General features: G+C 32.7%; 1 protein-coding gene across 2 annotated transcripts in view; it reads left to right on the top strand.

Annotated features, from left to right (window-relative positions):
• Positions 1 to 693: 693 nt before the first annotated feature.
• Positions 694 to 13,106, top strand: part of LOC124359002 (cyclin-G-associated kinase) — a 107,859-nt gene continuing 95,446 nt past the window's right edge. For both annotated transcript variants that reach the window (XM_046811329.1, XM_046811330.1), the window contains exons 1-6: positions 694 to 949; positions 4,807 to 4,868; positions 5,759 to 5,818; positions 6,820 to 6,934; positions 9,683 to 9,822; positions 11,723 to 11,848. In XM_046811329.1, coding sequence (XP_046667285.1) covers positions 817 to 949; positions 4,807 to 4,868; positions 5,759 to 5,818; positions 6,820 to 6,934; positions 9,683 to 9,822; positions 11,723 to 11,848 — 636 coding nt within the window. In that variant the 5' untranslated portion in view covers positions 694 to 816. The remainder of the gene's footprint in view (positions 950 to 4,806; positions 4,869 to 5,758; positions 5,819 to 6,819; positions 6,935 to 9,682; positions 9,823 to 11,722; positions 11,849 to 13,106) is intronic.

The raw sequence follows: 13,106 nt of genomic DNA, 5'->3' as shown, positions 1-13,106 counted from the left end.
TGCAATTAAAGTTATATTCGTGATAACTAGACGTTGTAGCTATTTACGTACAAAATGTGACGCCAGAGCTTGAAATTATTTAGAAACACGAAGTTTATTGATTTCTTCCTTATTTGGGAACCAACATTTCGGTAAATATAACTTCATTCTACTAATGGAGAATATTTATGGTCTATTTAAACGAGCACTGGATGTCACTGGCCCAGTTCCGGGTCATGAACGTACTATGTAAAAGATCTTATCTATATCTTCTCTCCTTTAATAAGAAGACAGACGTATGATGTATGACTCATTATTGTATTGAAAATGGAGGATGTGAATGGGACAACTGGTTGTCAGTAGCTGTTGAATATTTAATAAATTAGTCAGTGCAGATACTTTTATTATTTGACAAGACACCTTCATATATAACTCATAATCTGTAACATTTAAAAACACTATACTTCAAATTCGAACATGTATAACAATAATACAATTTAAATGTTTTCGCACTACAATGTACTTTAAATTTTAAGTGTTGGATTTTTCACTTAAACATTCTTTATTTCTGCTTAAATAGTACAAATATACGTTTACATAGTCCATAGCTAGCATTGAATTTAATTTTAGGTGTTAACATCTTCTCTGTTAAATTTTAATTTGATTGGCATTGGCCAACTTATTCATCGATATATGAAAATGAACAGCTGTTAGTTCAGTTTGCATTTTGGCAATAGTGAGTGAGTGATAGGTAAAGTTGAAATCGTTTATACTTTGTGTCATTTGTTTTACGGGATATGTTTTGTATTACGGGATTGAACTTTTAATATAATAAATATGTCTGAGCTGTTTAAATCTGCATTTGGTTATTTTAGTAGCAATAGTGCACCTGGTCAAGGAAATGAACTCCTTGGTCAAGTTGTAGAGATTGGAAGTGTAAAACTAAGAGTGAAAAAAGTTATTGCAGAAGGTAGGTGTTAAGAGATAACACTCCAGTTTATCCATTAATTTAAAATAAAAGAATTAATTGTTATAAATTTTACACTTTTTAAAAATTATGTAAAAATTATAAATTATATCCCTTTGAAATCAAATAAAAGCTTCATCACTAGTTATGAAGCTGTTTACACATTTCTTATTTTATATAAACTAACTATACATGATCAAGATTCACTTTGAATAGAGTGTTTGATGCTCTGCTCTGATGTTCCCAATGTAGATTACTCTTAAGCTACATGTGACCAGAGCTATAATTATATATGAAGTTCCACCTGTTATGTAGAAATCTTAAATCCTGGCCTGTTCAGGGTGACCAGATGCAAATCTGAAATAAAATACTTAGGATGAAACAGGAAGGCATTGCAGCAAAAGGGGCTGCAGTGTAGTTAAGTTAAGTGGCTACCACTACAATCGAAGCTGTATAACAAATTATTGATTAGAAATACCTGAACTGTTTAATACAAAAACATTCTAATTATCGCTATTCACACCACAACAATCGAATCTGCATTACTTATGCTTATCGAAATGGGTAGGGTACGATAAGCAGACCCGGTTTTGGGTAGGGTACGATAAGCAGACCCGGTTTTGGGTGGGGTACGATAAGCGGATCCGGTTTTTTATATCGAAACTGGCAAACGATATTACTTAATCATAACTAGCCTATCGATATAATCAATCGATAATAACTAATTATTTTGAACAATAATTAACGTAAATAATCTATATCAACTGCTGTAAACAATTTCAAATAATACACGTAAAATAATATTTCAATTTTACATAAATAACATTTTGATTATTAAAATGGCAATCAATTTTAGAAAACTACAAGACATTGCTTTTAAAGGTTATAAGACAAGTTTTTCGTAGTTTCAACAAGTAGGACTCGTACCGAAAGACCCATTATGTAAAACTTGTGGGAAAGAAAGAAATGTAACTGTGAGAGGAGCAAATATGGTCGTCTTCAGTTTTCCTAATTTTGGTTATAATAATTTGTTTGATCACTGTTAATATTAGCGCTCACGTGATCTTATCCGAAGACGAATCACGTTGGACAATCTGACATGTGAATTGAGGTCAGGAAAGTACCATTCGCAAATACTCCTGGCCATCTGTGCATGCTTTGCCACCCCACACTTCTGATGATATAAGAAAAAAAATCCCTTGAGATAGTACCTAAATTGAAGCTTAGATTATGCAATATTCTACAATAATAGTAAATAAAAGATCTATGGGTAGGGTACGATAAGCGGACCCGGTTTTTTTCTATTGAAGAATGTAATCATCGATACCTAATATTCGCATCTCAAATCCTAGACAATCAATCGATATAAAAGTATCTACAGTCCTCAATAACAACTATATGTTTTAAATTAAAATATGAATTTAATATTTACAGTGATCAAACAAATTATTATAACCAAAATTAGGATAACTGGAGACCCCCAGTCAGCTTAGGATATTTGCTACTCCCATGGTTACAGTTGTTTCTTATCCACAAATTTCACATAATGAGTTTTTCGGTACGAGTCCAATATGTTGAACCCACAAAAAACATGTCATCATTTTTCAAAGCAATGTCGTGTAGTTTTCTAAAATTGACTGCCATTTTTAATAATCAAATGTTATTTATGTAAAATTGAAATATTACCCTATGTGTATTATTTGAAAGTGTTTACAGCTGTTGGTATAGATTATTTAAGTTAATTGTTCAAAATAATTAATCAGTATAAATTGATTATCGATGGCTATGATTAAGTAATATCGTTTGCCAATTTCGATATAAAAAACCGGGTTCTCTTATCGTATCCTACCCATAGATCTTTTATTTACTATTATTGTACATTGGGTTTACCATTGGAAGTGAAATAAATAAATATACTTTCTGTTCAAAAATATCTTGATTGGTTTAATTTATTTATTTACAGACTAACTCTTATTTGGTATTAAACAGAAGGGAAGACGTCCATAAAAGTTGGACCTAAATTTCATGTTAGCAACTTTAGCTTCACTTCATTTCAGCGGCTCGTAGAGGGAAGGAACTGCTTGCGTGTTACATGCTTTTTGCTCACAAAGATCATAGGTCAATAGCCTGTTTGTTTCATGGCTGAAATGACTGCTCGTAATTCTATGATTATCTGTAAATTGTGTATTCTACATGATTTAGTAAGGCAATTGGTGATGAGAATAATAGGAGTGTATTAAGTTAGTAGGCCTAGAAGAGTTATAGATTGATTGGAGAGGAGAGCACCAGTAGAATGGGGTGAAATATGAAATGGCAACTAAAGTATTTGATCAATGTAAGTGTTTTAGACCTGTATCAAAGAAACTGATGAATGCCGCTTAAGTGAACATTGAGAATGTAAAGCAAACAAATGGGGTCTGTTTAAGGGGAAACACCACAGATCGATGTTTTATTTTCTGCTATTTATGGATAGTTTATTTGCCATGTTACTTATTTCTAGATTGTTTATTTGCACCATTTTTATACAGCTGTTGTTTTTTTTTCATTTTTACTTAACCATTGAAAATTACATCATGCAGTATACATGTATATTAATCAAATAAATTTATTATTTAACATTACCATTATATTCATTATAATTTATATATATGTAATTTCGATAAACAATGAATCACAAAAAGTACTTGCTCTGCCGGGACTCGAACCCGAAACTCTCACTTGCCGGGTGAATGTGCTACCATTACACCACAGAGCCCTCACTTTTTACGATTCAATGATATTGTATCTGTCATATATGCGTTTAAATAACCAAACTAACACGTGGTGTAATGGTAGCACATTCACCCGGCAAGTGAGAGATCCGGGTTCGAGTCCTGGCGGAGCAAGTACTTTTTGTGATTCATTTTTTATTGAAATTAAATAAGGCTATTGCCATTTATACAAATTTAATGTAAATAAAAGCCATTTGACAGGTGTTTGGTTTTCCGATCATATGTTAGTTTGGTTATTTAAACGCATATATGACAGATGCGGCCAAATACAATATCATTGAATCGTAAAAAGTGAGGGCTCTGTGGTGTAATGGTAGCACATTCACCCGGCAAGTGAGAGACCCGGGTTCGAGTCCCGGCGGAGCAAGTACTTTTTGTGATTCATTGTTTATCAAAATTAAATAAGGCTATTGGCGTTTATACAAATTTAATGTATATATATATAGTTCATTGTGTCTAGAAATATAAAGTCCAGTTGCATGTTTGGTTTGTCCCTATGACGTTAAGTACTGCTGTAATTAGCTAGCTTGTAATATGTTTATAATATTGTAAATTGGTCTTGACCGTTGAAAGGAAATAAAATAAAATATAAAAAAGCTGAAGACTAGGATAAAAATAAAAACTTCACAGGAAAAATCCTCATAATGTTAACCTACTACTAGTATATTCTTATTAAACATTAACATTCTGTCAAACATTCTTTCTGTGTTGATAGGACCTGTAAAATACTTAATTAGAAATACAAATAAGACTACTAATGCCTAACTAAATATAGTACGTCTACCAAACATAAATCACCAATGACAGATGAATTATTGAATTTGAATTGTTGTTTTTTAATGTTAAATGCCTTAATAAAAAGCCAGATATACTAGATAGCTTTTTAAGCAATCTGAGAAGGCCAGTTCGTGTTATTTGCTTAACTGAAAATTGGCTCAAAAATAACACCTTTACTGCGGCTTTTACAGAGTGCTCGAAGCGTTGAAAACTGGGTGACCAATTTGCTTGGAATTTGCATACGTTAGGATTATCTTATAGTACACTATATAATCTTATTGTTATTTATGTGAATATTATGTTCTTTTCCAGGAGGATTTGCCTTTGTTTTTGTAGCCCAAGCATGCGATACGGGGAAGGAGTATGCCTTAAAGGTAATAATTCAATTTAAATTCTTTGATAATTTATATTAATTATGACGTTGAGATCAAAGTTTGGAGCTATTTATCTATGTTAGAAAATACACATCTATCATATACATGTATAACAGTTTATTTTACCACCTAAGATACAAATTTAGATTCATTTTTAAATTTATTAATTGTAGGTGTTATACCACGTTTTGTTGCTCTAGTCTACTGCAGGACTGTTGCAGTTGGTGGGGTTCTTTCCCTAAGTGTAAAAGCTCCTTGCTAGCCTAGACATAAGGGTGTGCCACTCCCTTCCTGCTTTGACTGGAGAGGCTGGTTCAGAGCTGGCTTCCTCTTCATCCGAGGACATGATTTGGAATCAGTGCCCTAAATTCTTCCTCATGGCTCTCTAAAGGAGGTGGCCCTTACCGTCAACTTTACCCATCCAAAATATCCCGTCACTCCGGAAACAGTCCTGACAGGACTTCCTGCAATTTCTAAGCTTCTTGTCCTAAAAACAAAAACTATAATATATGAAGTTAACAACTTCATTGTAGCTTTATATTGAGTGAGACTAACAACTTGCACATGTGTGCTGTAAGGCATCTGCCGCAGCTAATGTGTTAATGTGGTTTAGTAATGTATTAACACAAAATTTAATTAGTCACAAAAGTTGAGTTATAAAAATCTGGTAGCTTATATGATTGATTAACTTATTGTAATACATATTCAGCAGTGATATTGTAATGCACATTCAGTAGTTTTTACATTATTTTAGTATAGCAAATAAATTATGTTTGTAAACAAGGTGACTAGGATGGGTACGCCTTCCTTGTCACTAGAAAAGTGCAGTCATAAAATTGAATTATTTACAAGTATCATTATGTGTATATTAATCACTCAATCCTTTGCAGAGGTTAATGGCTGCCGACGAAGAAGCGAACAAAGCCATTATTCAAGAAGTTAACATCCTTGTATCCTTTAATACATAGGGTTGGCTTAAGAAAAACATGTATATACAAACTACCTATACACATAATATGTAGTTTGTAAGATTTTTCACATATTTGTTATAACATTAATGTGTCACAAACATTTGTTTTAAAATTTTGTGTTGCCACGTGGCTCAGTGACTGATGCTATGTGTGTTACCGTGTACCATTTTTGTAACATGCGGTAGTGAATGTATCATAGGCAACATACAAGTAAGGAAATTTACAGGGTGTTCAGGAAAAAATACAGGGTGTTCAAAAAGTGGTGTCACAAACTTCTGTGACTTATAGTACTCATCATTTCAAACAAAAAATGTCATATAAACATAGGTGGAGAAATGTCTCGTTAAGCTGCCATTGTTTCTAAAACTAGTTAAGCTAAGAAACCAAATTTGGCTCTAGCTCATAGGTCTGAATAGATAAGACGAAAATAAAAGAAATAATTATGTAATTTATTAATAATGGCATCTGTTGATTATTTAAAAAATCAGATAATAAAAAAACTAATATAGAAATGTACTTGACACGAACTATTTTAACAATTTTATTACAATTCCAGTGGTACTTGGTTCAACGAAATCTGTCAATGCATTAGTAAGTACAACCCCTTTAAAGGTAAGCCTGCACAAGCTGAGAGCAGCAGAGATTTTCTTTTGATAGGCATCAGAGTTAAGTTAAGTATTTTTGTAATTGTTCAACATATAAAAAATAAAACATTGTGTTTCATGCTATGACAAAAGTGGAATTTAAAATCTTAAAGTTATGTATTTTCAAGGATTTTTAATTGTTTTAGACCATTTATGGGAAGATAAGAATCAAACACTAAACTGAATGTAACAAAACATTTTGTCTTACAACTTTAATACTGGTATGGCTGTTGTCACACAACTAGTTAGGTAAAGCACTATTAATATTTATTTTACTGATTTGTACTTTGTGTAAACAAGTCAAGTCTTGTACTACAGTCCTGAGCGAATGCACAGAAACAGCTGGCTGGCCATCCCCACATTATCCAGTTCCTGTCCGCAGCCTTCATCGACAAGACACGGTCTGGTCACGGCATGGCGGAGTACTTGCTGCTCACCGAACTGTGTGTCGGTCTGTTACTTTATGTTACATTACTGCAGTGTACTTAGGAGGCAGATTTAAAACTAGATAATTCCTTTGCAGTGGCTAAGAGTTCAGTAAGACGGATATTACCAGGTGGTTTATATAAACGTTGCTTTAAATGTTAACCGTAAAATTAGTTTGGAGAAAAACTTCATTGCAGAAAACAAGTTTGTCGAAATTTCGGGATCTCCATTATTGTATCTTTTAATATTTTCAGTTGTTCAAGAGTGGTTTTAAAGCAGAAGTATTTGATTTTACAATAAAGAATGACTTTTAGTTCAAAAACTGAACCATACGGTTTCCTGTGAAGGAGTAACATGTGACTTCTTGCTTTACATACTTTTTTTAGATAACTTCAAACTTCAGTTATCTTTTTATTAAGATTTAATCATTGTTGGCAATAGTTTTTTTTAGTTATAAACAAATTTTTAACCCTTCCCACGCCGTATATGGATATATTAGAATGGTAGACTTGACCAAAACGCCAAATACAGTTATATCCGATATAATAGATTATGTCGCTTGGAGAGTTTTTTTAGTTAAAAAAAGGCCTTTAAAATGCCCTGTGCTTATCGCAATTGCCAATGAAATATTTATAAACGACCTTCACTCAGCGGCAGGGTGTGGGGGGCGCCCTTTGTCTAACTCCAACCACCTACTCGTAAGTTCTGTGTCTCCTACAGAGCCATAACCAAAAATATCCGTGGCATGTATTACTACTTTTTTGGTTGTCACAAGTGCGCATCTACTACGTATCTCATTATTATTCTTCATCGTGTTGTGATTAGTTTGAAATATTTATCTTGTTTTGTAATGCAACGAGGTGTATTTAATTTAATTTAAATTTATTTGAAATAAACAGGGCTAAGCAGCCCTCTCTAACACTTAACCTAGGGACCAACGGCTTAATTTTTATAATAAAAATTAGCTTTAAACTTAAAGAAAAATATTTTTTTTACTTGATGTTATAGGAAAGTTAATGGATTTATTAATGGCGTGCGAAGGGTTAACATGTCCACGATGACCAGAATCTATTGCAGACTTTTTTATTTGATGTATCTAATTGGGTATAATATGGCATATGGCTGAAATAGAGTTTGTTGCTTAGGTAAGTCTGTTATGGTTGTATATGGTCATACATCATCAGAAGTTAACATCATTATTGTGTGACTGACCGGTTGGTCACGCCCTAAAGTGCAAAGTGTCCTCATAGCAATTTGTGACAGTGATGTAGAAGATGCGTTAATCTCAGAAAAATCAGAAATTGCTACTCAAATTCTGGAAATAGTAATTCAGAAGTTATGTAGAATAGTGATGTGGTGATAAATGCAATTGAACAATTGACTGTAAATATTGTAGATAACCAATATATTATATTACAAAAATTGTCCATACAGGTAAAAGAAGAATTAATGGTGTTTACATTTTGTTAATCCCAGATTCATTAGTAAGTTAGTAAAAGTGTTCCTGATGTACCCAAATGTTCCCATGATTTTGCTGGTGGACGTAGTTAACATTAAACAGCCAAATTTCTAGACCGTATATACAATAATTTAAAACATATTGTTGCCTGTTGTGTCGACATGTTCCTGATATACCTAAATGTTCCCACAATTTTGCTGGTGGACGTAGTTAACATTAAACAGCCTGCTTTCTAGACGTGTATTTACAACAATTTGAAACATATTGTTGCATGCTGGGTCAAAACCACATTCATAATAACTGTGTAACTCACCAGTGTCATGTCGTTGTGAATATGTCAATGACATTCTTGTTATTCATGTAGTACCTACTAATGTCATTGTAGATTTTAGTTGATTTAATTTTAATATCCGTAAGATTCCTGAGTATGTAACATTATTTTTAAGCCATTGAATAGATAGCCCATATGCCTCCCAAAAACTCAAATAATTAATTATCTCAGATTCTAAATTCAATGCGCTTGGCTTAATTATAGAATATGGGGTGTTAATACTAGGAGAGCAAATAATTTTATTTTTTTTAGAAAACTATTGGCTTATAATTTCTGTAGCATTTAATTTTAGTTTTTTTAATTCAGAGCTTATCTTGCTTATAGGCTAGTGGGCTTAAATTAAAATTTAGATTTTTATCCATTAAATTTTAATCACTTGCCAAAACTATAGAAAATGTTTGTTACATTTTTGTAGTGTTAATAAATTGATTACTAATTTAGTGTTTGTGTTTATATTTTTTTGCTTTACTGTTTTATAATGTGGGTTTCTTTCGCTGTTTTGTCACAACAGTTAAGGTATTAAGTATAATTCCTCATAGCTTTTTTTGACACTTTGAACGTATTATTTAAACACATGTCATCTTCTGTATAGAAATAATTTTATAGGTAGACTTAATTTCTATTTCCAATTTAATAACGCTTACAAATTGTATACAAGCCAATGAGATCCTTTATTGCCCTTGCTTCGATAGGGTGAAAATTAGACTTTAAAAATGAAAATAATTTCATCTATGGAATAAATCAATAATTTGAAGTGAATTAATATTGAGGGCACGTGAACGTGATCATTACATTTTTATAATTATAAATTGAAACATGTGCAGCAAATTTGATTTGCAACATTATATTTTGTAAATGCACCCAAGCAAGGGGAAGCGGAAGATGGCTGTAACAGTTTTTAATTTTGTAAAAATTCCATTGACATTTCAAAGAACATTTGAAGTAATTAATTTGAGACTGAACGAATATAATGATTATTGCAGGTGGCAGCCTTATAGACGTTTTAACCTCTCGTACCACTCCTCTACCACCAGATGTTGTGTGTCGTGTTTTCTGGCAGACGTGCCAGGCAGTCAAGCACATGCACAACCAAAGTCCTCCCATAGTGCACCGCGATCTGAAGGTGAGTTCTTATTGACTTTCTAATTCTATTTTGTCATAAAGCAGAAGTTTTTGCAGTTAATAGCATTGAAAGAATTGTACGATCAGTGATCTTTCTGTGATCGGTGATCTTTCTGTGATCTCTGCCCAAGTGGACAACAATTTCTTGTTAAAGGGTGTAGTTAGACCAGTGCTGGTTAATTTTGTAGTTTTCCAGAGTTACAAAGTTGGCATTGTTACCTTTGGCTCCTCCGCAACTCTTTCAAAATGGTTTAGCATACAGGGGCTCTTAAAAAGCTTGACTCTAGAGAGCATAGGGAACCTTACTTCAAAGATTTTCCTTTTTAAACTGTTAAAATTTTGTATATATATGATAATGATTTACATACATAAAAATCCTAACTTCCTAAATTTTAAACACAAAATTCATGAACACAACACTCGTAACCAAACAATCTGTTCAAGTCTAGTTCTAGTCAAATCTAGTTCTAGCTATTGCTCCGGCCATCTTTGTCATTGGATCAGCTTTTTTCAATCAGCTTTTATTTGAACAAGCACTTTTAGCCAAAAACACATAGGTAACCAGGGTTGTAAGTTACTATATAATTCCAAACTCCTATTATGAGTATTTCAAGTTCAACAAAAACTCGTTTTGGTACCCTTGACCATAAAAAATTATTGAAAGAATAATTTAGACTTTGAGTCTTTTCATCCAGGCATTTGTGGAGTAAGTCTTGTTTGTAAAAATCTTTTTAGATAAGATTGATATTTTCTATAACTGCCGAAGGTAGTGAAGAGCATTGTAGTCGACATAAAATATGTAGCAAAACATAAATATTTTAAAAGTTATGTCAATATAAGAATAAAAAATGGAATAATCAGCAATGTCCCATAAGACAAAATGTATTATATAATTGTGAAATATAATGTATTATATGATGTAAAATTTATATGTATTATGTATCAAACTATTCATAAAACAATGAAGAAAATAATAAAAACAGCTGCGACTTAATTTCCTGTCCATTGGCTATGTAATATTACTTTCACATTGGCAACATGCTTAATAGCTTCGTTGGGTGTAGCTTCGTTGCTTAATAACATCTTGGAAATGTACTTACCGGTTTATTTTTTTTATTCTCAAGGGAAAGCGACTGTTGTCTCCGCACGTAGTCCTAAAAGGACCTTTGTGTCTCCCTTATTTATGTTCGTGCCCTCAGAATCTGAGACTTTTAAAGAAGCCAATCTAATTTGAGGGCTCCTGTTGTCTGATGTCCTTGGGACTGAGAAGATACGACCCTAGGAATCTTTTCCAACTTTTTGATATGGCAGGACAGTTTAGCCTTGTGTATTGCTGATTCTTCTGCTTCCCTGCAGAGTCTGTATTCATCAGTCTAAGACCCACCTTCATAAGAAGTTTTCCAAAGGGACTATGTTTTGTCAATATCCTTAATCAATCTTATATCCTCCTTACTTTGTTCTAGGAGAGCTGCCTACCCATTGGCATAAGGAGAGGTAAACATTTTAGATCGTCTTAGTCCTGAGATCCTACTCCAGTTTAAGGATCTAATCCTCTTTTCCCAATATTTTACAAGAGCTTTGCTGTAAGAGAAGGCTACTCCACAGCCTGGCTCAGGCCCTACCATAAGGGATTTTGTACCTATTTTGGCAAGAGTATCTGCTTTTTCGTTTTCGTAAATGCCCTCATGGCCTGGCACCCAACTAAGTGTGACTGTACCAGTTTATTACATCATGATTTCATTACAATACGACAGCAAATATTTATTGCATGTTGGGTATTGAAATTTGAAATAAAAACCCATTAAATATTCACCAACTACAGTTTATAACACTACAACACATGAGTTGTTTATTACACTATGTACAGACAGGTTCATAGTCACCTTTTTGTTATGTTTCAGATCGAGAACCTCTTACTCGACACTGAAGGTAAAATAAAGTTGTGTGATTTTGGCAGTGCAACAACTCAGACGTACCAACCCAACAATAGCTGGACGGCCCAGCAGAGGGCAATGCTTGAGGACCAAGTATGTTTAACCAACTTATATATGTTCACGATACCTATATGTTGATATGACTTTCCATGAACGTTACGTTTATTTGAAAAGACTCCACTTTCGTTAAAACCAGCCAGTCTTTCTGTTTACTTTATTAGTCTTCACACTCATCCGGTATTATACGGTAATCTTCAGTCCATGAATGTGTGGGTGGTTAAGAATCTTCCATGAGAAAAAACATATGGTTAGTCCACAATTTATGATAATAGAATCTTCAAATCTATATATATATATATATATATATATATATATATATATATATATATATAAATGAATGTTTGTGTGTTTGTCCTTTATAGACTCAGAAACTATTTGACCGATCATTATGAAAATTAGTATGTATATGTATTTTTCCGCGTAGGTTTGTATGCTATGCCCATGGATGTAACTCACCACCAGGAGGCGCTGCAAAATATATGTTATCAAAGCGCCTGCACATTGTAAACTACAATTACGAGATAGTTGTGTATAATAACCACACACTATGTGAAGGCGCTAAGTTTTTATGGATATTTGTCTTTCAAATGAATTTCTGTTTGGCCTTATAGCTTGAATGTTAGACCACTTTATTATTAAGTACATGTACGTGTACAATGGCTATAAACATACACTTTTGGCAGATTATCTTGATAATGTCAACAAGGTAAACTCTACATCGGCGTTGACAATATAATTCACTTGAACCAGAAGTGCTCATACACGAGCAAAGCTTACAAAAAGCGTGCGAAGCCATGTGGAACAGCTAGTTTGGATATAAAATAAGATAATCAATGCTGCTCAATAGTAAACACAACTTTATAACTTGGTAATTCATGAATTATATTGTATTGTTTAATTAACCCTTTGCACTCGAGAGTAAAATTTTTGGTCACTACCAAAAACTCTTGGCCTCTAATGAAAAAGTACTAACGAAAACCTCGGAGCCCTTTTTATCAATTTTGTAAAGGTTTTGTTAAAAAGTTGTAACTTTTTTATTTTAGAAGTTAGAGTTATAATTTTGGTTTTGTTTTTATTTGTCATAAAATTCTATATTGTAAAAATATATATATATATTTGTAATTACATTATTTGTAATACCTTTTTTCAGTTATAAAAAAAAATTCTTTTGCAAAATTTTTTACAAAAGTTAACTTTTAGCTGTTATAACTGAAAAAAATTGCATTGACATTATATAAACTACTATTATTTCTAGGTTTCTTACATAATTGTAAACATTCACATAAAATTT

This window comes from Homalodisca vitripennis, chromosome 4, assembly GCF_021130785.1.
Source record: "Homalodisca vitripennis isolate AUS2020 chromosome 4, UT_GWSS_2.1, whole genome shotgun sequence".
Taxonomy (NCBI): domain Eukaryota; kingdom Metazoa; phylum Arthropoda; class Insecta; order Hemiptera; family Cicadellidae; genus Homalodisca; species Homalodisca vitripennis.
The sequence above is the reverse complement of the archived record's forward strand: the minus strand, read 5'-3'. Positions and strand labels throughout refer to the sequence as shown.